Source organism: Filicampus tigris, chromosome 6, assembly GCF_054856515.1.
Source record: "Filicampus tigris isolate MCC_2025a chromosome 6, RoL_Ftig_1.0, whole genome shotgun sequence".
In the NCBI taxonomy this organism is placed as follows: Eukaryota; Metazoa; Chordata; class Actinopteri; order Syngnathiformes; family Syngnathidae; genus Filicampus; species Filicampus tigris.
In genome coordinates this window covers 8745504-8773177 of record NC_141222.1, presented here as the reverse complement: position 1 = coordinate 8773177, position 27674 = coordinate 8745504, and the positions used below count along the sequence as shown (strand labels likewise).

At 41.6% G+C, this 27674-nt stretch overlaps 3 protein-coding genes and 1 long non-coding RNA gene across 5 annotated transcripts in view; 2 read left to right on the top strand and 2 right to left on the bottom strand.

The window, feature by feature from the left end:
• The window catches only part of gnav1 (guanine nucleotide binding protein (G protein) alpha v1), a 40844-nt gene extending 33554 nt beyond the window's left edge, over positions 1-7290 (top strand). Inside the window, exons 6-9 of the mRNA XM_086032700.1 lie at positions 2036-2165; positions 2265-2336; positions 5163-5250; positions 6381-7290. Of these exons, the coding sequence (XP_085888826.1) occupies positions 2036-2165; positions 2265-2336; positions 5163-5250; positions 6381-6571 (481 nt within the window). The 3' untranslated portion in view covers positions 6572-7290. The remainder of the gene's footprint in view (positions 1-2035; positions 2166-2264; positions 2337-5162; positions 5251-6380) is intronic.
• A 269-nt stretch (positions 7291-7559) lies between these two features.
• On the bottom strand, positions 7560-9621 carry npb (neuropeptide B). Its single transcript, XM_086032701.1, has 2 exons — positions 9194-9621; positions 7560-7754 (listed from the first exon to the last, which is right to left on the bottom strand). The coding sequence occupies exons 1-2, from the start codon at positions 9452-9454 to the stop codon at positions 7626-7628; spliced, it is 390 nt and encodes a 129-aa protein (XP_085888827.1). The 5' UTR covers positions 9455-9621; the 3' UTR covers positions 7560-7625.
• A 2705-nt stretch (positions 9622-12326) lies between these two features.
• Positions 12327-27231, bottom strand: sgsh (N-sulfoglucosamine sulfohydrolase (sulfamidase)). Of its 2 annotated transcripts, none has more exons than XM_086033756.1 (9): positions 26851-27231; positions 25324-25484; positions 24193-24298; positions 23747-24117; positions 22836-22917; positions 22549-22752; positions 15603-15769; positions 13879-14003; positions 12327-12647 (listed from the first exon to the last, which is right to left on the bottom strand). In XM_086033756.1, the coding sequence occupies exons 1-9, from the start codon at positions 26936-26938 to the stop codon at positions 12464-12466; spliced, it is 1488 nt and encodes a 495-aa protein (XP_085889882.1). In that variant the 5' UTR covers positions 26939-27231; the 3' UTR covers positions 12327-12463. The 2 variants fall into 2 exon arrangements, with proteins under 2 accessions (XP_085889882.1, XP_085889881.1); XM_086033755.1 differs by having other exon boundaries at positions 13879-14096; positions 26851-27230.
• On the top strand, positions 21737-22362 carry LOC147145655 (uncharacterized). The gene is made up of 2 exons (XR_015087173.1): positions 21737-21842; positions 22170-22362. It is a non-coding gene; the product is annotated as an uncharacterized LOC147145655 (long non-coding RNA).
• Positions 27232-27674: the final 443 nt, after the last annotated feature.

Here is a 27674-nt window from a genome sequence, read left to right as displayed (position 1 = left end):
ATTAAGGGCTATATAAAATACATTTGATTTGACTTTAAGCCTGTAGATGAGAGGCAACATTGTGGTGTGTTGAGAGGAAGGAAGATTGAAAACTATTTAGTCAGTGTGTTGTAATTGTGTTTCCGTAATGGCAGACTGTATTAACCTCACTGATTGAATGAGTGTGTGTGGAATATTTCCATTTGAAAGCTGTTTTTTTTGTGGCTTGACATCCAATGTTTGTTTCCCTCTCTGTGTGTCTTTGTTCCTTTCCCCTCTCGATAAATGGCTGTATTAGGTCCAAGTATGCTCCAATGAACGATGGCGCACCTGACCAACTGGTGACCAGCTACTGCTCTTCTCTCTGCCTTTCATGTTGTTTGTTTCTTTTTTGTGCTATTGTATCAGATTGACCTCACACTCCATGTGTTTTGGACAAATTGAAATATATTGTTAACACTGAGAGGTCCAGAAAACAAAATAGTTGCAGTCTATGTGGGTGTCTTTATCACATGGATCAGATCTTCCCCAGTATGGAAGGTCATGAACACACTCATGTCTTTTAAAATGAATGCAAGTATGCTGATTTCACGTATCTTTTCCTGGATAGTGTCAACGTACACAGTAATTTCCCTTTCATGTACAATGACCATATGGTCCTCTTTTGGGGAATGGCTGTTGTAAAAAAGCCAAAGAAAAAACAAAGCACATGTGGAGTAAATGCTTTCATGCACGCTCTGTTCTTGCTATGTACACTGCTGAGGTCTTGTGCGATGTCATGCATGATCTCCAAATGTAGAGGCTCCACTGTCACACAAAATGATCTGCTATCACTCATTACTTCACATTGACTCTTATTATTGTTGATCTATTAAGTATGCATTTGAGGGTGTTAAATAAACAGCATTGGTATCATCCATCACAACGCCTCGTTTAGTAATGTATATGGTGGGTGAACCCCCGTTTATTGGGGTGATGTTCTAGACCGGGGGTCTCAAACAAACTCCGGTCCTCGAGGACCACTTTCCTGCATGTTTGAAAGAATATCACTCCCGGAGTCGATGCTAATTTCCCGTTAGCATTTGAATGTGATATTACTTTAGCATTAGCGATGTTTTAAAAACAAAGCATGTTTTGTGTTCAACTCATTCACTGCCAGACATTTTCAGACCCTCTTTTACCCTAACGTTTGAAAAAATTTGAAAAAAATATAAATACATTCCTGGGATTGAATGGCTAGACTGGGAAAAGACAAATAAAATCGACAATGGCAGTGAATGAGTTAAGAAGGCCTGAGCGGTGGCATCAAATTACTTGCTTTTTTTCATGGGGAGAAAATAATAGTTCCATGTAAGAGCAAAGCTTAAAGGGGAAGTCAACGCAAACATTTTTTTTTCCAGGAATATGTTCTATGCAAGCCCACTATTTGAAACAGGGCATTCTGATAAATATTGCGTTTGTGGAATAATCCACTTGTTTTTATCCATCTTTGAGGGCGGCCATTTTGTCTTCCGTCGACTGAAAATGACATTACAACTGCTCACAACGACCAATCACGGCTCAGATTCACAAAACAGGTCAGCCGCGAATGGTCATTGTGAGCAGTTGTGATGTCATTTTCAGTCGACAGAAGACAAAATGGCTGCCCCCAGAGATGGATAAAAACGAGTGCGTTTTGCTGCTTAATTTATATTCCACAAACGCAAAATCAATCAGAATGCTGTGTTTCAACAAGTGGGCCTGCTGGAAACATATTCTTGAAAAAAATATGTTTGGGTTGACTTCCGCTTTAAACACTCATGTGTACCACCTGCACTTTGGGGACGTGAGAAACAAGCTGGTATGGTTTATGATGGTAAAAAGTTATGATAGGATTTGAGCTCAAAGCCGTGTGACTATCTACTTGTATTCACATTTACAGCTAGTTCCACATGCACCAAAGTCAGTCAATTGGTGAAAAACAAATCCAAGTATGCCAAGTGTGCATTTCCATCTTGCGAAACGTTGCTTGCTATTCTTTCATTTTTCTGCCTCTCCCGACTTTGGGTGTGTGTAGGATGTACGATGTCGGAGGCCAGCGAACGGAGCGGAGGAAGTGGATTGGCTGCTTTGAGGATGTCCGGGCGGTGCTTTTTGTGGTGTCGCTCAGCGGTTATGACATGACCCTGGTGGAGGACCCCTCCATGGTAACGCTTTGATGCAAACAGTTGTTTGGTTGACTCCCTACTCTGCCCAGGTCATGTGGAACGTCTTGAATGTTCTCTTGGTCTTTGTCTCTTGTGTAGAATCGCCTGCAGGAGAGCATGAAGCTCTTCTCCTCCATCTGCAACAATGTCTTCTTCCGAAGTACATCCATGGTGAGAAAGACCTCTCTCACCCCATCACTTGGAAAATGAGACTAGATATGCTTTGAATTGAGCTGGTCATGTTATTTCTGAAGGATTTTCAGAAGCACAGCCAAGCTTTTTTTAATATTTCATACAGAGTAGTGTTTAATTTGGAAATGAATGTGTTTGCATAAGCCCTTAGGTTGTGATTCAAACAGCCTGGTGGGCGCAACTGGGGTATGCTTCATTTTTCATTGGCCTTAGGGGCAAGTGTGATTAAGAACTACTGTTCGAATGCTGCCTAGCAACTGCCAGGCAAATGATTTGACCAGGAACAAGAATCCTGAAAATGTTGATGATGACAATCCCTTCCACGATTTGGGAACAATTTTCCCTCAGAAAATGCCAAAATGTAAATAAAAATAATCCAATCCAGCATTCCAATTGTCACCATCGTAAAACATTTATTAACTGTACTGACAATGTTTGAAGTGCAATTGACATTCCTAATGGTCTTGCAAGTGTGATAAGTTCTTCTTTTTAAAGGGGAAGTCATCCCAAACATATTTTTTTTCAAGAATATCTTCTATGCAAGCCCACTAGTTGAAACAAGGCATTCTGATAAATATTATAAGAGTTAATCCACCCGTTTTTAGCCATCACTGGGGGCGGCCATTTTGTCAATACTGTCGACTGAAAATGACATCACAACTTCTCACGGCTCAGGTAACGACCAATCACGGCTGACCTGTTTTCTGAAACTGGGCCGTGATTGGTCCTTACCTGAACCCAGAGTAGTTGTGATGTCATTTTCAGTCCAGAGAAATGACAAAATGGCCGCCCCTGAGATGGCTAAAAAGGGGGGGGATTTTGCTGCTTAACTCACATTCCACTAACACAATATTAATCAGAATGGCATGTTTCAACTAGTGGGCCTGCTGGGAACATATTCTTAAAAAAATATATGTTTGGGTGGATTTCCGCTTTAAGTTACATCGACAATAAAATATTCAGAGCCAAATTCACTCAAGGATTGAGTGTCTTTTGCGTGTCACTAACCGGTAAAAATACAGCAAACAGATGCACGTAATTCACAAAGCATGTGCAGATGGTGAAATGCATCCCTGAGATGGCAAACAGAATGCGTCTCGGTGCGCATATTTAAATGAGCTAATACGCATATATTTGGCGGTGATATTGCCCATACCTATGCAAATGAGCCTCATTGATTAACGTCAAAATCTTTTAACACCAGCGCTATTAGCCCCAAGCAGTGTGAGAGAATCGAATAAAGTCTGTACAACGCTGGTGTAAAACTGGTGCACCTCACGAGGGGCCGCGTTGCCACCTGCTCCATCTGACCAGTGTGAGGGAATGCTCTGACACGTGCAAGACATGGCATCCTAAATGACATATAAGTTGGCGATATTTCGGGTTTTAAACCCCGTCAGGATTTTGCTTTGGGGTAACATTTCTACATGAAGCCGTTTCAAATTTCACTCTGCATTGAAAACATTCAGTCTGATTACATAGCAGAAAAAGTACTAATTACCTGGGTGTAATACATTTATAAAAGACATACAAAAGCTTCAAGCACATTTGACTGAGTCATTCCCCTTCACAATGTTTCTGACCGTGCTCAAATAAACTAATTAGCTCTGATTAAGTGATATTCTGCATGAGCTGTGGTGGCGTTCAAAATGTAAGTGGAACATGCGCACGTAGTGCCCTATGTCTATGAGGCTTCTGTCACTTGTAATTAAACGGTAAGTTTCAATTAAGATGAGCTTTTCCGTTGCCGTTTCTGCGAAATGATCCCATTAAGACAACGGTGAGGCGAGCTTGCGGACTTCTTTCCACTTAACTTGCGTTTCAATCCATTTGCGTTGCAGGAAAGTGCTTGTGTCCGTCAACGGAGGTGAAGCCCGCGCCGCTTTCCGAACTTTTACTTCCCGTCCAAGACGCGTGTTCAAACAAGAAACGGTCATTTGCCGAGCCACGCGTGCGGCCTGAATGAAAATGTTGCTTATTCATTTCGACCTGAAAATCCCGTTAGGACCAGCCCAATTAGTGTTTTTTTTTTTCATTCTGCATGCAGTGTCCCAAAAGTCACTGTCGTTCCTCTTTTGTACTTTGCGGAGGGGGTCTTCAGACAAATAGGGGGGCCATCAGCATTTGACATCTCAGGCTTTGCCTTTTTGCATCATTCCTCGGCTCGCCAGTCGACCTCGGCACAGGATTGTAAAATTGGCAGATGGCAAGAATTGTTTTGTCCGAAATGTAATTTCAGTTCATTGGCCATCTCACTCCTCGAAGACTTTTTCACTATCGGTGGTGAGGTTCTCCAAACAGAACCTGCTCTTGACAAAGCACACAGCGGAAGGCCTGCTTTGACTACGATTGAGGAGAACACCCGAGAGCAGTCTTTCGTGCAAAAGCCTGTCAAAGTCTATCCGGAGGGCTGCGCTGGAATAGAGCAGCAGCAAAAGCTCGATTCAGCAGATTCTTCGGAAGCGGCAGGTTGTTCAAAGGCTCCAAGTGGAAGATTTTGATGCTCAAAAACTGCAAAGTCTATGATGGCCCTTCAACAACATTTTTAAAAAAGTGTATTGTGACTTTTGGACATCCTGACCCGTATTAAGTCACAACCACATTTTTGAAATTTGATTCATTGGTTTCATTGCTTGCTGCATTATTGCATTGCTACAAGTGGGAATAACTAATCTGGTCCCTGTTGATGTTTGATGATATTTGAAAATAATTTTTCACTTCCACTTGAGAGAAAACCGGTGACTCATGATGAACGTGTTGAAGTCCAAGCGGATTTTTTCCCTCTGTCTGTTCTCTTTGTTGCAGATTTTATTCATGAACAAAATTGACCTTTTCCAAGACAAGATTCTGCACTCGGGGCGACACCTGCGCCATTACCTCCCTCAGTTTAAAGGTTTGTCCAACAGTTAAGCCTTTTACTTGCCATTGGAACTCAAAAATGAAAAGTCTGTCAATCACTCATCAGACAACTTGCCATCTCATTACATCAATCTTTATGGAAATTAACGCCTCCTTCAAATAATGGCCATATAAATCTCTGTAACTGAGTAAATAAATGCCCCTCGCTGCTTTTAGAAGTATTCATATTACAAGTTCTGTATTTCTTTTTGCACTTGTATAACCATAAAGATGATAAATGTTTCTTTGTAATTGGGGGATTAGGTTAAGGTTAAAAAATAAAATATAAAATAGAATAAAAAAATTAATATAAGGTTAAATCCTTAAAATAAAGAATGCTCAATTTTTAGTAAAATGCCCAGCCAAAATTGAGCGTCCTTTATTTGTCATCCGTCTGCAGTGTGGGTACCCGTGGGTGGGTTGCCTGTCATTCGTCAGGGGGAAAAAAATAGGACCCGCCTCTGATTTTAAACGTGCTTCTGTCAACGATTCCGTCCGCAAACTTCAATAGCACAGTAACTTGTGAATTTCACAATTCGGCTCCTTGATTGAGAACAGAAAGTTGTGCAATAAGTAATTGGAATGTGGAATAAGATGGACGTGTGCATACAAAAATGTATATATGGTCAAATTAAGTTCACTTGTAAAGGTTGTAGTGCATTTTAGATTCGTTCTAAAATTTCACCGGAAAGCCCAATATCCCAAACTTTTTCTGAGTAGTCTATGCTTAAATCAGTTCTAGTCTAGGCCAGCACAGTAGTCGTAGTGGCGCATCTGCCTCACCGTTCTGACGGTCTGCTTGTTCAAATTTCAGCGCCGACCTTCCTGTGGAGTTTGCTTGTTTTCGCAATGCTTGTGTGTTTTCTCCAGCTTCTTCCCAAATTCAAAAACATGCATGTTAGGTATACTGAAGACTCTAAATTCTCGATACAAATCGATCCTAGATACGAGTATGAATATGACTGTTTTTGGTCTATATTTGCCCTGTGTACGCAGAATCTCCCCCCAGCTCCCAAACGAGGAGAAAAAAAAAATACAAACACGAATCTCACAGCACCCTCTGATTTGTGGACTTGCTTGAACCACCAAAAGCAACGTTTTGAACTTGGCAATATCATCTTCCAGGAGCCGACTGTGACGTGGATTCGGCCGCCCGCTTCATCACCGCCGCCTTTGTCTCGCTGGACGCGGCTGCCAGCAAGCTCATCTATCACCACTTCACCACAGCCACGGACACCTCCAACATCCAGGTGGTCTTTCAGGTGGTTATGGACACCATTATAAAAGAGAACCTGGAGGCCGTGTCTCTCCTGTAGCTGCCACAAAAACTCTTGATTTCCTCAGAACTCAAATCTAAACGGACTATCAGATCTTTGGATGTGACGCAGGAGTGTCAGTATCATTTCACTACAGCTTGCCCCTTTTCTATGAGTTCTGACCATTTCCAGGAGCTTTTGCAAAATGCCCCAAACAATTAAGGACTACTTTGCTTATCCTTTGGGCAACTATATTTTGGCATGTACTCGAAAACCACAAGTGAAGCAGTGGAGATCTGCTTGTCTGTGTGAGTGGGTTGGAAATGTACTGTTTGTCCACAAGGTCAGATGGATGGTCACTCATGCCTACCATGAGATATTTTTCCACTTATACATCATCATGGCGTCGCACTTAGCAAAATCCTCATTCTTCATAACAATTAGTGTTCTAAAAACCCATTTGTATTTTAAAAAGATGTAACTTAGGAAAGTGTTTCATTACCTGTCTTTAACATTTGGGATCTCACCAAAACGAGTGCCTTTTAAATGTGATTCGTAACGCCTCATCAACGCTGCAGCAGCTGTTTTAAATGTTTTTTGTCTCTTTTTCATGTTTGTGTCTTGACTGGAAGTTATGTCGTGATTTTCTCTTAGTAATGTTATTTTGTCTTTAAAAGTGAAAGTGCGCATTGTTGCTCTTTATGTTACCTGTGTGTTATTCAGTTCAGTCATTGTCCTGAAACTGCAATATGTAATAAAAATGTGTGGCTGGAGTCTTATATCATGTTCCTATTTTCCTTGCTATTGTAGAAGAGACACATGTACACAGTGGGTTCCAAAGATGTGTTCATTTTTAATCGATACAATAAAAAGTTATATGCAGAAATCAACTTTCTCACATACAGCAGTGCTAGTGCACGTCATGGTATAGAACACTCATGTGAAGTCAGTAATGATTTACACCAAACAAAGAAAATCAAAATAATGAAAACATGATTGCACCTTTAAATATGCGGGGGCTGGGGGGGGGGGGGGGGGGGGGGGGGAACATTCAATAGTCTATACTGGGTTACAATGACCCTCCTTTTCTGTACAAGTTGAGCGCACGGTGGACTCATGCGGACAGGCAGTCCAGCGAGTCCAGGGTGAGAAAGACGTCCGCCTTGCACTGGAAGGTGCCGGTCCCGTCCCGCAGCAACTCGCAGCTCTTCAGATTCGGGGAGATGTCCTTCACGCAAATAGCCTTGAGTGCAAATGACACATTCATAACAAGAATAAAAATAATTTACTGAGCGTAATAACTTTGATCTTTTTTTCGGTGCTATCATAAGAGTCCGATGATACGATCAAACAGTGCCACATAAACGCCATGGTTTCACTTCCAGCAACATGTTTTCAAGACCCTAATCGAGTTTGAAATTCATTCCTTGAATTAAAACCAATGTAATGGCACTTTCACTTGCACCGCGTTTACGCAGGCTCCGATATGTATGGGGTTCCATTTGTGCCAAAAATATGTTATGTGTCGATGATACGTGTCTGTTACACGTCCATGATACGTGTTTATGTTATGTGTGGATGATAAGTGTCTGTATATGTTAGACGTCGACGATAAGTGTCCATGTTAGACGTCCATGAGAAATGTCAAGTGTTTAATAAAATCATTATAAATAAAATCATATATATAAAAGTATGTATGCGATCCTGTTAGCTCATTCCCACCACCGTTGCGACACTTTATTTACAGCCGGGATCAACTTTTGGGCATTTCTTATTTTCAGCATCTATTAATTTCTTTCTATTTTTTAATTTTTGAGCTGTGTGCTGTGCGCTGTTTCTACACCTAGATGTCAGTAATGCCAAAGGCATTGAACTCAATGCGGCCATGACGTGAAGGACAAGAAAACAAATTATTATTATTATTATTATCATTATTATTATTATTATTATTATTATTATTATTATTATTATTATTATTATTATTATTATTATTATGTGAAGGCAAAGGCCTTCATTATTATTATTATTAAGTCCGATTTATTTGGCGCTTTTCTGTACGTTGCTAAACGGACCAAAAACTCTCCCCAAAAGACCTACGGAAGGCAAAGCCCCAGCAGGTCCTCAGAAAAAAAAAAAGAAAAATAAATTTATACAGGCTGAAAATAAAACACTCGAAAAAATTGATCCCGGCTGTTAAACAAAGCCGCGTTTCGCAACGGTGGTGGGCATGAGCGAAATGAGCGAACAGTACCGCATGCATACATATTATTAATTTCATTAAACACTGTCGACATTTCTCATCGGCGTCTAACATCGACACTTTACATAGACGTCTAACATAGACACTTCTCAGCTACACATAACATAGACGCTTATCATCAACACATAACATATTTTTGGCACAAATGGAACCCCATACTTTGGGGTAACCCCATACTCGGAAAGCGCGCGACGCTCGCCGTGCGTACTTTTACGCATGAGCTTTTACGCACGGAGAACATACTGGATGTGTTGATAAATGTGTTGTTGTTGTTGTTTCACATGACAAGCAATTCCAAAACGAAAGAACGAATGTGGAAGGGTGTTCAATTTCGGATAAAAGTGCGAGTGCGCAGCTGTAAGGAACAGCTAAGCCCGTGGAAGAGAGTGAAACGAAATCATCACTATCTGAACAACACTCACCATACTTTTGAGCAAAGAGACCTGCCTGTCAGTCTCCGGAACAACGTTCGCACCGAGCGTCTCTCCGCTGTCCATCGTTTCTTGGGACTCGGACCTACGCACATAAGGCGACCTCCGGATTCCAGAGAGCAAACCGGAGGCGCGACCCACAGAGTAGTAAGTGGGGCTGGTGGACTGCTTGTACCAGGCCTGGACGGAATTACAGGAGATGAGCAGGGACACTCCAACGCACACCACAGCAAACCTAAGGGACCTCTCCATGTCTGAAAAGCACTTGTGCCGTTACGCGGAGCTTTTTGGGTTGAGTTCTTCTCCTGCGTTGCGTTTGGTTGCCTGTTGGGCGAATTTCCTGCTGCTTTTATAAGCGGGCTGCCAGACGTATCGTGACCCAGGACGTTCGTCAAATCAAATTGGAGGAGAGCAGATGATCGTCCGTCTTGATGAGTGAGAAAGGAAGGGTGGGAGCGGGGGTGGGGGGGGGGGATTCTTTCGGGACGGTTTCCAATCGATCAATTTGTGATGGATTGGGAGGTGTGCGTGAGAGAAAGCGAGCGAGAGAGAAATACGTCAAAAGCGTGACGCTTGTGGTAAGCGATAAGTAAGGTTTACACCAGTGGTCCAAGACAGTGACGTAAGTAGGCCAACTCAACTCCGCAATAACCGGGACGACATTTTATGCGGCCGTCTATCCATCTGTACGGCTTGTCTTCATTAGGGTCTCAGGTGGTGGTGGGAAGGAACAAAGTAAGGTACTTCCTGTACTTGTACATTTATCAGGTATCTACATGTACTACTATGATTGTTTGCGTTACCTATGTTTCAGAGCTGGGCAGTCCATCCCTGGGCTGGACCGGTCGGACCCTCCAGTCCGGCCGGATGCTCATTTTTGGGGCGGGTGGTGACAAATTTTAAAAAATGGCTGGACTAAGCATGGCTGGACGTGGATTTTAGTCCGGCCAACTAATCGGCCCTCATGCGTGTGACGTACTCGCGAGGCGGCCAAATTTCATCTCAGCCTACTCGGTGAAAGGCTTCTTTTTAGGCTTCTTTCAAAACAACTTGTGTCCGGGAGTATATTCAAGCAGCGTGCAGCACTCAAGTATGACACTGGCACATCATGCACTTTCCTACTGCCGGAAATACGCTGTAGCAAAACTGCTGTGTAGTGGTTTGCTGATATGCTTTTATTTTGAAGGCCGGGAAGTGTGAAGGAGGGGAAGTGTGGAAAATAAGTAACTTGTTGAATGCCTGCAGATTTGTCGTCTGTTGGATCCAAATAATCATACAATACGACAATGTTTATGAATATGCCCGGGGGGTCACGGCCGGAAGGGTTCCCAAGTCAAGGTTGGACGGTCGCGGCCGGACGGGCAAAAAAGGGTCAAGTGCCCAGCTCAGCTATGTTTTAATAAAATATGTAACTTTTTACTTCTTACTTGACTCCTTACTTTTTTCTAACTCCTCAGATGCTGACACAAAGAGAGGTACAGTCAACTGCGGTTTAGCTCTTGATTAGGATCATGCCAGTGTTACGGTTCAAGAGGCTTCCAGATTAATTGGCTCCCTCCAGGTGTGCCGTGAGGGCAATATCAGTCCAGTAATTTCGTGTTTCCTGTCTGCAGATTCGTCACAAACTACATAAAAATCGCTCAACTGCATACCTGTTCAATTCTTCAACAAACACTTGTCACAAAACGTCTTGTTTACAACTCCCGACTGGGTGCAAGAAATTGTAAACATAGTAAAAAATAAAAATATAAAAGTAGAGAGCGGTATTTGAACACGAAGGAGGGGGAAAAAGTAGTAGCAGCTTCGGAGGGAACACACTAACCACTACTGAGTACGCCAGGAGCTGGCACACTTTACCTGGTGCAAAATGTGTACTTGCAGATTTAAATAAATTATCCGGCGAGGGCACTAATATGCTGCTCATCGTATACGCCCATGTCAACTGGCTTCTGGGAAGCAATTTGACAGGTCGCGATCATGTTGTTTTCACCTTAATTAAAGTTCATATGGGCAGCACGGTGAATGACTGGTAAGCACGTCCGCCTCGCAGTTCAGAGGTCGTGAGTTCGATCCCGTCTCCGGCCTCCCTGTGTGGAGTTTGCATGTTCTCCCCGTGCTTGCATGGGTTTTCTCCAGGTAATCCGGTTTCCTCCCACATTCCAAAAACATGCTTGGTAGGTTAAGTGGACACTCTAAATTGCCCCTAGGTGTGATTTGTTTGTGTTTGTTTGTCTCTGTGTGCCCTGCGATTGGCTGGCAACCTATTCAGGGTGTCCCCAGCCTGCTGCCCGAATACTGCTGGGATAGGCTCCAGCACTCCCCTTGTGAGGATAAGCGGTATAGATAATGAATGAATACAGTTCATACATTTCACTCCCATGGTGTGTGCAACATGCGTGTGTGTAATATGCGCCGAAATCAATGATGACAAGAGCAGGTATGTAGGCTATAGATGTAAAAAGAAGTGATGTAAAAAAAAAAAAAGAAGCATTAACGCGTTTGAAGCAATATTGTAAACTTGCTCGGATAGGAAAGGAACTTTCTTAGGCAAAAAAACAAGAATTCAAAGAAGTTTTTGCCTAATGCCCTTAAGTCGTTCCAACCCTTATAGTGGTCCGGCGATGCAGAGTCCATGTTGGATAATCATCACATAAGTAAAACGTGGAAATGTCATGTCTGTCCATCTACAGTATAACCGAATGTACCAAAAGTGTCATGGTCATCCGTGAACTCATGTGGGAAACACCAATAATTGGGTTAGTGCTTAACAAAGAAGAACAGCTTGTGGTTGTATAGCTTACAAGACTTGCAAATGAGTAAACCTGGATTTTGAGTTAAAGAAAATGTTGTGCTGACAGGAAAACAACAGAAATGTATCAATACAGAGTGATTTGCAGATTGTTACTGATTTCACTCGCTATACATCATCAGCTCCACCCCCTCCTGGGAGAAGAATAGTGAGGTATGCACTCCTCCAATGAAATAATGAAATAATACCACAGTTAAATGTCATGGATGGCATTTTGCCTCTCCATAAGAGACTCTGGATGATACAATACTGTACATGTATGGAAACCGATTAGAGACCCCATCCAGTAACACAATCAAGCATGATACTTTACCATTATATGAAGGGGATGTAAAATGTTTATTTTTGACCATTAAAAGCGGCATGACATACACAAATATAAATAAACACGATTTATTATTACTTAACGTGTACTGAGTTCAGACTGATGCCCATCAAGATACGCTTAGCCATTAGAGTCCATTGTAAAGTGGTCTGCAGTGTGGCTCCAGCTTGTCCTCCAGGACATAGTCTGCGCCACAGACCCACGGGTCCCCTGTCTCCCACTGCCATTTCTGGAGATTCTGCTTCAGGCTCTCCAGTACAACACTGTAGGACGGGTCTGATGCCAGGTTCTTGGTTTCCAGAGGGTCTCTTCTGCATTGGCCATTTAGTTGAAAAGAAAGGGGGGGAAAAAAACATCAACACTTCAGAAATACATTATTTAGAAATAAGGAGCTGCAAAAAATAAGACATTGACTTTCAATTTAGAAGCCAGGATGATATTTAAATATAAGACATTCCAATTTTGTGACAATATACATTGGAATGAATCAGAAATGTGCAAAAATACTGCAATAACTTGTTGATTCATGTATAGTTATAATATGCGGGTGCTTAGATCATTCCTAAAAAGTAAGACCCATGAGATGTTGTGAATGGAATCGATTTTGAAAATCTGAATCGATACAGAGGCCAAATTTTAATCGAGTTCAATCGCAACTTTCTTCTGTTCTCACTCTGAGTGTACTACATTCATGCACGGCCCCACACTGCCCCCAGAGGCCAAATGGGGGTGGTGGCCTGGGGCCGCCGCTGGCGGGCTTCAGACAATGGGGGGGTGACGATGACGAGCCAGTGGCAGCAACTCAGTATTTCAGTATGAATGAGCGCTCGCTCTGACAGGTGAATGGACCCGGCGAGCAAGCAGTGCGTGCCGCAAACAAGCTTTCCTATTTCATCCACAGTACATATGAAATTGCAAATATAGTTAAGTTTTGTTATAGAACACAAACGAGGCATGTTTACTGTATGCACTGTATTTTGGTCTCGGCGGCGAGCGGCTGTGTCTCTTTTGCTTAAACCCGGAAATTGATTAATCTGTGTGAAAGCCTCCCTGCAGTTGATGGGCTGTAATTTGTGCCGTCGTCACATCGTGCAACAGCGATTCATAGCAAAACCGGTGGGCGAGACTAACCATTTGTGAAATTTTATGGCTGAACACGCTGCGAGTGTGGACTGTGCAGTGGAGGCTTGCACAGTTCAGTTGATCCGGCCACCTGTTGTAACGGAAAAGCAAAGAAGGCCAGGCCGGGCCAAGCTGTGGTCTCAGGCCGATCTGGAGCCTGTTACTGAGGATCGTTCGGAGTGATGTGGCTTGGGGCTTATTATTTTCATAATATTCAAAGGAAAATCTATTTCAACCGATACACCAAATGGAGAAATGTTTATTCATAGTGACTACCCGAAAAAATCCTGAAGAAAATTGTTGAAAAGTGGGCTCATCACTAAAAGTCAACTTTGGTCCCTCAGGAGTTTCATCAGACAGTTTGATGTTTTATAGCCCAAAAAGTGTGAGAATCTAGTGTTGTTGGTGATGAAAGCAGACCTGATATCGTACAGCTCCCAGCGCTCTCTGTAGTAGTACTGCTGCAGGCTTTTGAACCAGTGTGTGGGCTCACTCAGCCTGGTGCGGTTCAGCAGGTCCTGGAAGGTGGCCGAAACATACAAGTCCTGGTCGATGGGAAAGGGCATGCGGTAGTGCAGGTTGTGGAGGAGGCGGTATGCCCCCTGGTGGACACAACGGATTGGGTAGTACATGCTCACCTGGTTGTAAACAGACAAAAAGGGCTGAAGGACTCACACACGCTACTTAAATTCAAGTAGATAGTTGTGTAAAAAACAAATGAAAATAAAAAAAAGGCTGGTAAATGAAGTGAATAGTGTCACGTTAGAACTCACCCAGCACTTATTCTAGTGAAAGGAAAAATAAGTGACGACTCTGAAATTCTGAATTTTTTCTCTTTCATATACAATGCCTATTTTTTTTATATATAAGTTAGCTTAAAGCACATTTGACCACAAATCATCCTTGCACCCAACAACAAATTCTCTTAAATAAGGTCAGGTATGGGGAATGCCTTGCTTGACCAAATCTGTTGCGTCACCCGTTAAAGCTCCCTGGTTCGTGTTCCTCCATGTCACTACTCTCTTTGTTTTTGCAGTCTTTAAAGACAAGCTCAACCAAACGTCACTCATGCTTGACATCTTTAACAATACCTTCTTCTCTGACAGCTTGGTGGAAATCCTTGAAAGTCACTAACACCACTCTCACACCATCTAACTTCACACCATTCTGGTACAACCCTGGAACACACCCATTCACTCATTTCAATATTTGGTTCAGCCTCAGGGGCGCACGGTATTTGGAATATCATCAACTCACATCTCTGATCCAAAAAGTGTACAAAATGAACAGATATTAATGTCACGCCTCACCCCTTCTGTATCAACAGGGACACTAATGAATATTAAGTCAGGGAGAAAAGTTGAACGACTCAAATATACAAATTCATAATACAATCCGATACACATATGGCAGTACCTCACAAGAAATGGGAAGATCTGGGAATTGCCGCTGATGCCAGCTTCTGGATCCAAATCTGCATTAATACCTATAACATGTCCAACAATGTCAAACTTACACCTCATCCAATAGAAAATAATTCCCAGATGCCATCTTACAGGACAGAAAATGGCAAAATTCACTGCAAATACTGGAAAATGCACGCAAAACAGCACTGACACATACATGCACGCCTTATGGTTTTTGTTTGTCTGTCCACATATTCTCTGCTAAAGTGTGTGTACACGTACCTATTTGTCGCTCTCCGTGTATGTTTGTGATCTATATGTAACACTCTCAGTTACTACAAGATGGCACCCAAGTCCCGGCTAATAGGAAGGTAGTAACTGGCAGAGCTGGAAAGGGGTGACAGAACCACTCTCTGCCCTCCTGGACTGCTGCTTCCCACTTTCTCCATTACTCTGCCTCAACTTTGACAATACTAAATGCCAAATTCACCTTGGTAGCCCTAACTATCACCAAGAAAACCATACTCATAAACTGGAAAATAAAAGACAAAATCAACCTTCAACAATGGAAAAAATCTTCTTGACCACATTTCCGTAGAACAGACATTAAATCGCTTTTCAAACGTAGGAAATAAAAGTCCACGGTTATCAGGAAAGTAATCACTCAAGTCACTCGGATACTTCCCACCACCGCTTGCGTTTTGTCACGCTCAAGAAAATGTTTGCGCACTGACAGACCTCGTGTAGTGATTGGCTGGCGTAGACTGTGTGCCAGCTGCTGGGCTCAGTGACCAGGGCAGGAAGCAAGGAGCGACCGGTGAGGTGGACTGGGGCCGTGGTGCTGCCAGGGAGGCTGTATGACGGGTAGGGAACAGAAAACCAGTCCAGGATGGTGGGAGTGAGGTCTGCCAAAAGACAATTACAATCTTTGAGAATTTAAAGGGAACATACTTTACATAGTGGTTCATGTTTGCACAACTCATTACAGTAATCAAAGTATTACTTTGGCACCATCTTGTGGGAACTTGGTGCTAAGGAACTGTGTTGACATGAGTTGAGAAGCTTCATTTAGAAAATAAAAATTTAGGCTATTATCCTTTTAAGCAATTACTCATGGATTAAAAACAGTGGTGTAACACTGTATTATCTAATACATAAATAAGATTCAAGAGAAGTCAACGCAAACATTTTTTTAAAGAATATGTTCTATGCAAGCCCACGAGTTGAAACAGGGCATTTTGATAAATATTGCGTTTGTGGAATAAGTGTTCATCTACTCGTTTTTATCCATCTCTGGGGGCAGCCATTTTGTCTTCTGTCGACTGAAAATGACATCACAACTGCTCACAATGACCAATCACAGCTCAGATTCAGAAAACAGGTCAGCCGTGATTGGTCGTTGTGAGCAGTTGTGATGTCATTTTCAGTCGACAGAAGACAAAATGGCTGCCCCCAGAGATGGATAAAAACGAGTAGATGAACACTTATTCCACATGAATAAGTGTCATGAATTGCAAAAATTTGCAGGTATTTAAGCCCCCCTCAATAACAGCCTGCTTTAATAGTTAAAGTTGTAAATATACCACAAAATATGATCCCCAAACTCTTTTATATAATTTTTAAAGTTATCTTAAAAGTAATTGGCTAACGGAAAGAAAAAAAATATGCACCCGAAATGAAAGGATGTTGGCATGTGTTAGTCATGTAGTGTTGTTTGCCACCTTTACAACAGTAAAAATAGCAAATAGCAATAACCAGACCTCCGTCATTTGAGGTTTTATTAGCCACTGACTCATCAGAGCAGAAACAAACGCACACAGCAAAGACACTTGTGACTTCTTCATCAAACAACACGGGCTAAATTTAGCTCTTAAGATACAAGAGCCAAGATACTAAAGATCTTAGTTTTTGATGTCTCATTTTAACATCCTGTCTTGCCTTTTAACACCACTCCATAGCTGGGCACTTGACCCTTTTTTGACGGTCCCTCCTCCATCCGCGACCTGGGTACCCTTTCATCCTGCGTCCTTATTCATAAAAATAATCGTCCTCTGATCCCATCCGTCCTTGTCCTTTTAAAGCGCTTCCGTCCTTACATTCCGTCGCCCCTGGAGTTATCTCGCAATAAAAATAATTATTGCAAAATAAGGCAATGTTATTTCAGGACGAGAATGAATGTCTTCCACTTTCGGGTAATAGCTTTCAGTAATTGTTTTCCTCGTCAGTGAAACGGGTGTCCACTAGAGGGCAGACTATGCCTTTGAGAACAATACTGCAGGAAGGGAACACACATGAAAAAGCGCACTCCAGTGTTGTGCAGGTTTAGCAAGGCAGTCTTGATTTTTAAAAGAACCCAACACAACACGATCGGCGGGACGGACGAAAACCTACCTTAATCCGTTCTTAATCACAAAAATACGTGGAGTGTGGCAAATAGGTACGTGTTACAGTAAATAGCAGAGAATAGGTGGAAAAAAGGGGGCTGGGAGTTTGTGAATATATGGGGGCCACTGACTTCCACTTCCGGGCCGTTTAAATGTATACGCTGGTCGAGATTTTTACGGTCTAAAGATGTCCCACACAAGAAAATACTTTGCAAGCAAAGAGATAAGGTACCGGTACTAAATGTTAACAGTTAGTTAACAAAACCTTCCCGGATTACACATACAAAACAGGCTGGTCGTGTTTCTGTCGGTGAGGTGAATTGGCTCACTCCTGTGGCATTATCCATGGTATTACATGAGGTGAACCACTAGAGGGCAGAATATACATGTGCAATCTGACTACTGGTAAGCACATCAAAAGCGTTGTGCAGGCAATTAATGAAGGCGGCTCCTAGAAGAGAACATGCAGTGAGCGCTGTATCTCCTGTTGAAAAATCTCCTGCGCAGTTGGGTAACTAATGGCACGTTTGAAGTGTTCTGAGGCAATTTTTGTCGTTGCCCATTTGCCAAGTCGGTTGAGATGAACTTTGGCCGCATGAGGGCCAATTAGTGGGCCGGACTAAAATCCACCTCCGCCCTTGCTTAGTCCAACCCTTTTTTAAAATTTGTCGCCCCGTCCTCCATCCCAAAAATGGGTGTCCGTCCGGGACGGACAGTTCCATCCCCTGGATGGACTGCCCAGCTCTGGAGATAAATATATTACAATGTTTCGTTCTACACTTGATTATTTATATTTATAGACTACATGTCAATTAAACTTTAAGAATTTATTTATTTTAAATGCCACTAGTAGAAAATGTGCACAGAGGTTTATAGATCCATTAGTGTGACATCTAGTGTAATGCAGTATTGAGCAGGTTCTGATCATTTTCATGGCCACATATGCAGCTCTATAGCCCCGATGCTTTTTGGACACAGAATTAGCCAATTCTGACATTAAGAATGATTTTGGACACAGAATTAGCCAATTCTGATATTAAGAATGATTTTTTTTTAAAAATAATGAGATCAATGCCTGCATTTATGTTTTTATAAGGATAATTTATAAATAAATAAATATATATATATATATATAAACAAACACTTTAACATTATATATATATATATATATATATATATATATATATATATATATATATATATATATATATATAATGTTAAAGTGTTTGTTTATATATATATATATATATATATATATATATATATAAACAAACACTTTAACATTATATATATATATATATATATATATATATATATATATATATATATATATGTAACGGAGTGAAAAAATAGAAACGTTATTAAATTATGGCGGAAGTGACGCAACAGCACATAGCGTGGCACCTGCATTCTGCCGCTGCGTCAGTCAGACCTACGAGGAGTGCACAGTGATGACTATCAGACTGAATGCGACTTCATCAATGCTCCCACCATACTGTGTTGCAGTGTTGCAATAAAGAAACCACACAATATCCACCTGAGTGTGAGTGTCCATGGTGTGTTGAAGCGACAGCGACGTGGGGCTGCAAATTGCCACACTCAGGAGTGGCCCGTCACATATATACATTCACTATAAGTTTTTAGATTACTGCCATATTCTTGACTTCTATGACTGCTATTCTAAATATATATCTATTCTGTGACTGCATTTCATATTGACAATACATTTGCACAGTTTGTACAGCCAAGCAAATATGTACATTTAATTGGTAATGACTCAACGTAATGCCGCTTTGAGTGTGTGTGTGCATGCGTGTGTCTACCCGGCTAGTCGAATGCCTCGTCACATTATACAAATTGTGAAAAAAAATAATTCACACTCTGCTTATTTTTGAGTGAAGTGTTAGAAATGCATCACAACCTGGAGCTCTTAAAACTGGCGGTCTGGATGCCGATCAGCAAGGTGCTTGGCCAGATTGGACGTGTTCCCACCTAGAGCCACGGTAGTTTCAAAACAAGTTTTCCAGATGCGCTCTGTCATGTTGGTCGGCTTGCCATGGCTTTCGGCCATGTAGGCAAAAAGGTTCCATATGACAGCGCATCAAGCTTAAAAAACGAGGAGCGGAGGAGCAGCGAGCGGCAGGGCACCAGGCGCTTCACTCACTGCGGGAGGCCATTTTCCTCTCCACATGCAAAAGGAGGCGTGCCACTTAAAGGCGCTTCTGACATGTCGGTAGACAGGCGCCGATGCGCTTATGTATACTTGCCTTGAAGACAGAGTTGGTGAGCTGCGTATTTTTTGGAATACTGGTGTTTAAAAAAAATGGTATTGAGCCGTTTTCGATGCCGAAATATCACGGTACGGTGCTGGTACCGGTATCCCGCGCAACACGAGTCGGAAGTCCATTTTTCCCATCTACGTGATCGTCTATTTTCACGGCCGCCACCCTCTTACGGAATTACGTTGTTCACTTAAACGGTTCATGAGTTACGGCGATTTGAAAAAAATGTGTCATTTCTGGAAGGTGCTAAAAGGAGACGCATTTAGTCCCCGGTGTGGCTGTGAGTCTTTTGTTTAAACTTTTAATTTTTTATCCTAAAATTGGCTTACCTTAAATTCATTTTAGCCAAAGGTACAATCCTAGTGGATGAATGCCTTTTTAAACCCTAGTTGTTGTCGTGCAAAGCAATAGAGTGTCAATACTTCTGCTGTTGTTCATGCTTCTTCTTCTCTTCTTTTTAAGACGACGAAGAGGAAGAAGCAGCAGCAGCTCTGTCACTGGAAGTAATCATGGCAAGTTAACTTTCGATTTCAATATCAATAAGGACCTTTGGATAAAATGCAACACAGGATTCTAGTTAGGGTAAGATGTTTTGAGACAAACTTTAACAAACACTTTTGCGATCCACCCATGCTCTCATTTTTCGATCTCGTGCCGGTGTTACGGTTCAACTGGTTTCCAGATTAACTGGCTCCCGATTACAGATGTGGCCGTTATGGCAATGTCAAAAAGTCATTTGTGTTCCCTGTCTGCAGATTCGTCACAAGCTACGCGGAAATTGGTCAAGCGTATACGTGTTCAAATCCTCAATAAACACACGACACCAAACGTCTCGTTTACAACTCCCGATTCGTGGCTACAAGTAATTATAGACGGAGTAAAAATGAAAACAAATTTTAAAAAATAAAAAAGAGGAGGACGGTGCGGTACTTGAACCCATGCCGCGGTGAACAATAAAAAACACATGCCGCTGCCTAACCACTGCGGCGAGGTGGCACAGATTAATCTGGTGTTAAATGTATACGACCATGTCAACTGGCTACTGGGAAGCAACTTGTCATGGTTGCGATCGTGTTGCTTTTCACCTAAATTAAAGTTCGTACCTGACACTCCCGCGGACACGGATGCGCCGAAATCACTGATGAGTGATGAATACGTGCATAGATGTAAAAATAAGTGGTCAAAAAGAAGCATCAACATGTTTGAGGCGATGTTGTAATCGGCTCCATCCGAAAAGGAAGATATATGCATAACTGCTGTCTGTCGTCTGATCGCAGTTTTCCAACTCATTCATAAATAAGCACGCGGAATAGCACACGTGGACTTGTCGTCTTGGGCAACAGCAACATTCTTATTTTCATTATTCGACCATTTTGCAGCGATCGGAACTGTGTGTTCTATATACAGTATATGTCTCATTAAGGGGCGATTTCGGCCCGAGTGTCAAAGTCAAAAAACAGCGGCTCGTTCCCCACTCTGGATCGGCTTCAAGAAAGTGGGCAGATAAAAGTTAGAAATAAACAAATAAAAAGATCTGGACAACGGGGGTATTCGAACCCATCACGTCAAAATGGTACAGAAGGGTGCATTACCACTGCTCATGTCACAAGCCTATACGAATAACTACAACGTACGGCGTACAACTGGTCCCTATAGATTAAAAACATTGGCTCATGGAAGCGCTGATTGCATTTGCGTGTCAACTAGCTTCTGGGAAGCAACTTGACATGGTTGCGTTCACAGGTATTTGTTTATTTCTGACTTTTACTTCCCCAATTTCTTGCAGTTGATCCAGAGTGGGGAACGCGCTGCTGTGTATCGCCTGTTTATTATTGACTTCACTTGGGCCGAAATCGCCCCTAAATGAGACATATATAGAACACTCAGTTCCGATCGCTGCAAAATGGTCAAACGAAAATAGGAAAATATAATGAAAAAAGGAATGTTGCTGTTGCCCAAGGCTAGTCCACATGTGCTGTTCCACGTGCTTATTTATGAATAAGTTGGAAAACTGTGCGATCAGACGACAGACAGCAGTTATGCGTACCTTCCTTTTCATGGAGCCGATTACGACATCGCTTCAATTTCTCTCTCAGGCTAACACGGAAGAGCTGATGCATGCTTTTATTTCCTGTCGTTTAGATTACTGTAATGCCCTGCTCTCTGGCCTCCCCAAAAAGAGTATTTTTTCTTTACAACTACTGCAGAATTCAGCTGCTCAGGTGCTGACGAGATCCAGAGGGCGGGAGCACATTACACCAGTTTTAAAATTGCTGCATTAGCTCCCTGTGTGTTTCAGCATCGATTTTAAGGTACTTTTATTATTTTATGTGTGTGTGGGGGGGGGCGGGGGTGGTTGAGTGCTGATGTACTGGTGGATATGTCTTTGGGTTTGTTGGGAGGGACGGCGGGAATGGGTCATCTTTTTATGTTGTGTTTTGGATGTTTTACGGCACTTTGAGTTGCATTTTTATGTATGAAAAGTGCAATATAAATAAAATGTGATTGATTGATTGATTGATTGATTGATTGATTGATACAAAACACTGAAAGCCACTGCGCATACAAATTATCTTGTCTTGTACATTAAATGCCATCCACCCAACCACATTCTATTTCGCTTGTCTTCATTGTTGCAGCCCAGGTGAGCTGGAGCCTATCCGAACAGACTTTAGAGGCGGGGTAAACCCTGGACTGGAGTCTTCACCTAACACACATCCTTTTGAAAAGTGGAAAAAAGATGGAGTATATGAAAAAAAAAGGCTGTGGTGTGGTGCCTGGGTTCTAACCCCCAATCTCAGAGCTGTGAAGTATATAAATGAATGTATGTCATTATGGCTTTCAAAAAAACTATACATGCATTTTATTTTTGGAGGATATTCAGGGAAATCAAATCAGGTCTATGTATTACTGGATTATGTGCAGCGGATCTTGCAATTTGAGCCCAGTTTCTGTACTATAGTCTCCCTCTGCTGGCCAATTAAGAAGATAACAATCACACTATATCCCACCTCTTACCTAATAAGCTGACATAGGCTTGGCTGGTGCCTCCCCATCGCTCCCTGTGCTCTGGAGAGGACACCAGCATGGGCTCTGCTGTGCCGGAATGATACAGGTTGGTTCTGCCGTTGGGGAAGGGGATGCCGTTGTCCGAGCTGTAGATGATCAGAGTGTCGTTCTCATATCCAGCGTCCCTGAGCTCTTGAAGAACTAATCCAATACCTACACAGAAAAATGAACTCCATTGAAATGATTGATTCATATTAATGAAATTGTGCTGCGCGTGTATCGGGCACGTCCCGTACCTTGGTCCAGTCGGCTAACTGTAGTATACAATGCGGCTAAGTCAGCTCGTGCTGCAGGTGTGTCCGGTACAAAAGGGGGGACCTGGATTACACAAGAAAGACAGGTTAGGATTCATAGGGCAATAAACTCGGAATCTGTATGATCATATCGTCAGATACAATTGACGAAATTAAAGAAATACTGAAAACATTCAACATCCCGGTAACTGTATTTAACCCATTAAAGCCTAAAGCGCCTGGCTCAACAGCTCCCCAAAACCTAAGGTCGTCTTTGGAATTACCATTGAAAAGTTTTCCCAGAAATTCAACACCTACAAAAATAATTAATATCTCAGCCCCCGCAGCAGACAGAAACATAATTCCAAAAGATTTTGAGACCTTAGACATGTGGCTTGCACACAGGCCCGAGTTTATTAATCTTTACTGTTTTAATCGAAGATGTAAAAATAAAGTGTCACTGTAAGAGATGCACTATTTTTAATTTTAAAAATCGAGTGGTAATTACCGTCCTCTATTTTGTTACCAAGACGTCGATATTGTCATTGTCTACAAACATATACCTAAATGTCATTGTCTACAAACATATATCTTAACCATATATCACGTTCGACTGGTTCAAAGTCCACAAGCGCATCGTCTATGTATCACTGCTGTTACTCATTTCAAAGCTCCCGCAATCGATGGCGTCCGCCGACTCGAAAGAATTCCACAACATCCTCTGCGGGCTCACGACACTGTCACGTGTATATTATGTTGCATGTCATTGGTTAAGAGAACAAAAATTGGATAATAGAAAGAAAATGACGTATATGCTCTCCAGGCTTTAAGAGTAGAAAGACGCAACAGCGCTCCAGGCTTTAAGGGTAGAAAGACGGTTATGCACTCCCATCCTTAATGGGTTAAGCACTGACCTTAACTTGCTCTGGTGTGTAATATTGTGGAGTCCAGTCGGGAATTCTGCCCATTCCCATCTCCCCGTTCCCAAACTTCTCACAGAAAGCGCCATACTGGGGCTGGGAGTGCCCACAGCGGTGGGTGTCATGAAAGGCCACATAGAGAAAAAAAGGCCTTTCTTCATCTTTCAAATTGTTGACTGTGTCCTCTTCTGCATTTCGCTTTCTGACAAAAGCTTCCTCTTTATGGGTCTGGAAAAACTTTCGAACGAGAAGTTTGATGCGGGTGATGTTCCGCCCCACTTGAAGGACAGAGTTGTTTTCCTCTGTGTACGCAAAGTCAAAAGGGTATACAGACCCAGGACCAACATGTTTCTTTCCAATTATACCTGGGAGTGAAAATGACAGAAATAGGGATGAGCACAAGTTGTATATAGCTTGGGGGGGTAAACTTCATTACTAACCCGTGTGTATGTTAGCTTGGCTGAGGAGCAGCGGCAGACTTTGGACGCCATCGAAAGAGTTAAAATGATGGAAGCCCTGGTGAAGTCCATACATGCCATTCTGGTGCTAAGAAGCCAGAAAACAATTGTTATTTCAGTGGGCAAAATGAGGACCTGGCATTTTGTGTTGGGGTCCCCTTTGCAGCTAGAGTAAAACGCAATTCTGGGAATACGGTCAAACCTTCAGGAATTACATTTTTGACCAAGCTTGTAAATCAATTTGTTCGTATACTAGGGGTGTCCATCTCTCCACACAAGACAATTCGATATGATTCTTGACACATAGAGAACAATACGATTGAAGGATGTAACGATTTTAAAGTATAACGATTCGATTCAGTTCGATTTAGTGGGATTACGATTCAATTCGATATGGTACAACTGTCTCTTTTATTAATTTTATTAATACACAACAACCTGTAAAAGCTCTCCAAAGCCCAATGTATCCATGTTACTTTGGAATTGAATTCAAAGAAACAACAAATCATCAGCAACATCGAACCAATTTATATCTGGTGTACATCTTTCACCAAAGAAGATACATGGGGCTTGATGCGATTCAAGGATGCATCAATTTTAAAATGTAATGATTCAGTTTGTCAAATCGAAAACGATTTTGCGATTCAAATCGTTTTTTGTTACACAACTAAACTATACCAAATCAATTCCCCCCACTGCAATTGATCAAAACGCCATTAATCCATTCCAGTCCAATAAAAAAAACAAAAACACGGCCATTTTTTTGTTACACGTTTTTAAGAGAGGGGCCAATAATCACAACAACAGCGCGTGTCACACTATTCCTTCTTATTGAAGCTATGTATTCGCTTCCTATATTCCTGGTAATGTACCAGTCACTTTCCACTGTGACATGGTTTCCAGTTGACTATCGTTAAAAGGAAAAAAAAAGGATGTACAGGATGCTGCGATTCTTGATCCAGAGGGTGTTTTGACGAAAATGTAAAAAAAAGGGTGAACTGTTTAAAAACAGTGAAAAAAAATTCATCATAAAAATCACATGCAAAAGTGGAGACCAACTATCTGATTGATGAAATACTTCCTAAAAACAACTTTGATACGTGTGTGCGTTACCTGCGGCAAACCACTGAGGATGGTGGAGCGGCTGGGGGAACAGCTGCTGACAGAGGTGAAAGCGTTGTGGAACACGACACTGTGCTGAGCCAGAGAACGTAGGTGAGGGGTGTGGACCACTGAGTTGTTGTACACCTCAGTCTCAAACCCGGCATCATCAGCTGAAAGAGACAAAAATTAGGTCTACACCGATTATCGTCCGGGCTCATTTTCTGCATCACATATTCGTCAAAATGTCGAATATTGACATCATCTTTTTTTTTTTTTTAATCTGACAGCCGATAAAGACATCAATGTAAAACTGGGTTAAGGAGCTATGTGTATTTATTTAAAATTTGAGTTAATGTATTTTAATAGAAAGATATGATCTTTCACTATCACTATATGAATTGTGGTAATATTACTAAGCATATTTTATGATTACCGTAGGTAATCTCCTGAGTTAGCAGTTGTTGATAGTGGAGTGTGCAAATTGCTGTTAATTTGTCTTGAGCTAAACAAAACACAAAATTTGTGTCTAAAACTAAAACCAATATTTGTGTCAACTAATCCTTTCATAATCCGAATTACTGTGTTTCACAACCATGCATATCATGGAGCTGATGCTATGGTGGGAAGTAGCAATGTCCAAATAATTTGTCACTGTACTGTATTTGAGTAGATTTTTCAGATCTTCACTTGAGTATTTATTTTTCTCATGACTTTTACTTTTAATCCCTACATTTGAAATGATACCAGTACTTTCTAGTGCTTACTTTGTGAAAATTGCCTTGTTAATTTGCTACCTCCACAGATGACATGATGTTTAACGAGAGAAAGAAAGTCAACAATGGTTGAGCTCTTTGGGGCTTATTAACAACAATGATGCAACTCATTCAGAGAAACCAGATATTCCCCATACATGGCCTTATCAAAAATGGCAAAAGCGCTTAAAACCACAAGCTTCTGGTGTTATAGAATCCATTGTCTAATCTGAAAAAAACAGACAAGGTATAATTTTTTTGTTATCATCAGCTGCTTTAGAAATTTTTGTTAGTCCGTTCATAACATTAGCAATTGTTTTGAAGGCATAAAAGCCTGAGCCTAGGCAGCTCTTGGTTTAAAAAAAAAAGAAAAGTTTTTACTGTGCCAATTTATCTACATGGGAATTGCATTCAATTGACAATACAGATTCATTTAAATGGTACTTTTGTATTTCAGTACATTTCAGAGTCTATTGTGTCGATTACTTCTACTTTATCCAGTCTTTCTTTTTAACTGTTATGTGTACTTCTACTTAGGTACAAACTGCGAGTACTCCTGTACTGCCCACATATACACTAATGCACTGCACTTAGACTGATTTATTGTCATTGCAACGTGAAGGTGAAACAGTTAACCGTTTGTACTTCGTTGAAGTCATCGGTGGAGCAGATGCTGAGGCGCCAACACTTTTGCCTTAACTTGTATTCAGCCAAATCAGCGAGACGTTTTTTGGTTTGTTTGTTTCCCCACCTGGCCCTAGCAGTTTAAAACGTAGCCACTTACCGATAATTAGAAGAACATTTCTTCTCTTGGACTCCCCGAGTCGACAGAGAAGCAGAACCCAAAGAAATGACTTGAGTAACTTGGTCATGTTAATAATGTGCGTAATAGTAATTTGGAAACTTCTTGTAGTTGAAACGGAAATAGTTGAGAGTATTTCACATTGTTTTGTATTGGAATGAGAGCTACATTAGCCTGGAGTAAAATAATGATAATAAAATAAAAAGTATCGTCTTCCGCAAACAAATCCGGCCCCGTGTTATCACATGACCATAGCCATGTGACGTTTCACAACCGGAAGGCTAGATCGGGATGCTGTTTGGAAAGTGGTTGGCGCACCCTGACCACCGAGCGGCAAACCAGTCTCCCAAGGGGATCTGGCCGGAGCAGGGGTGATCTCAGACAGGGGTACTGACAGACCGGAAAGGGTATTCTCAGAAAGGAAGTGGTGGTGGTCGTAAAGATTTGCAAATAAAGGCGTTTAAATTTTGCAAATAAAAGCGTTTACATTTTCAACACGAAGTGATGATAGTAAGGATTTGAAAATAAAGTGATGAAAATAAAAAAGATGACATTTTCACAACAACTTGTAAAACGTGCATTAACGCCGCTTACTATTGCCCCAACTACTTCCTATGTATACATTATGTTGCATCATTGATGAAATAACTGAATATGAAAGATGGGATGGACACAATCATTTATCTAAGATACTCTGTTCTTGTCTTTGATACTTTACCTTATAGGTCGAACATCATTTGCCATGATTAATGATGACAAAAACTGTATTCTGTTTGTACTCAACTCTGTGTACAATTGACTGTTTG

Excerpts from the sequence above, each read along its gene's own strand:
- npb (XM_086032701.1), bottom strand. The coding sequence starts at position 9,454 with ATGGAGAGGTCCCTTAGGTTTGCTGTGGTGTGCGTTGGAGTGTCCCTG. Across the intron at positions 7,755-9,193 it reads TCTCTTTGCTCAAAAGTATG|GCTATTTGCGTGAAGGACAT; the intron begins GTGAGTGTTGTT and ends TTTGCACTCAAG.
- sgsh (XM_086033755.1), bottom strand. The coding sequence starts at position 26,938 with ATGACCAAGTTACTCAAGTCATTTCTTTGGGTTCTGCTTCTCTGTCGA. Across the intron at positions 14,097-15,602 it reads CCAGCCAATCACTACACGAG|GTGAGCATGTACTACCCAAT; the intron begins GTCTGTCAGTGC and ends GTTTACAACCAG. Across the intron at positions 12,648-13,878 it reads TGGGAGCTGTACGATATCAG|AAGAGACCCTCTGGAAACCA; the intron begins GTCTGCTTTCAT and ends TGGCCAATGCAG.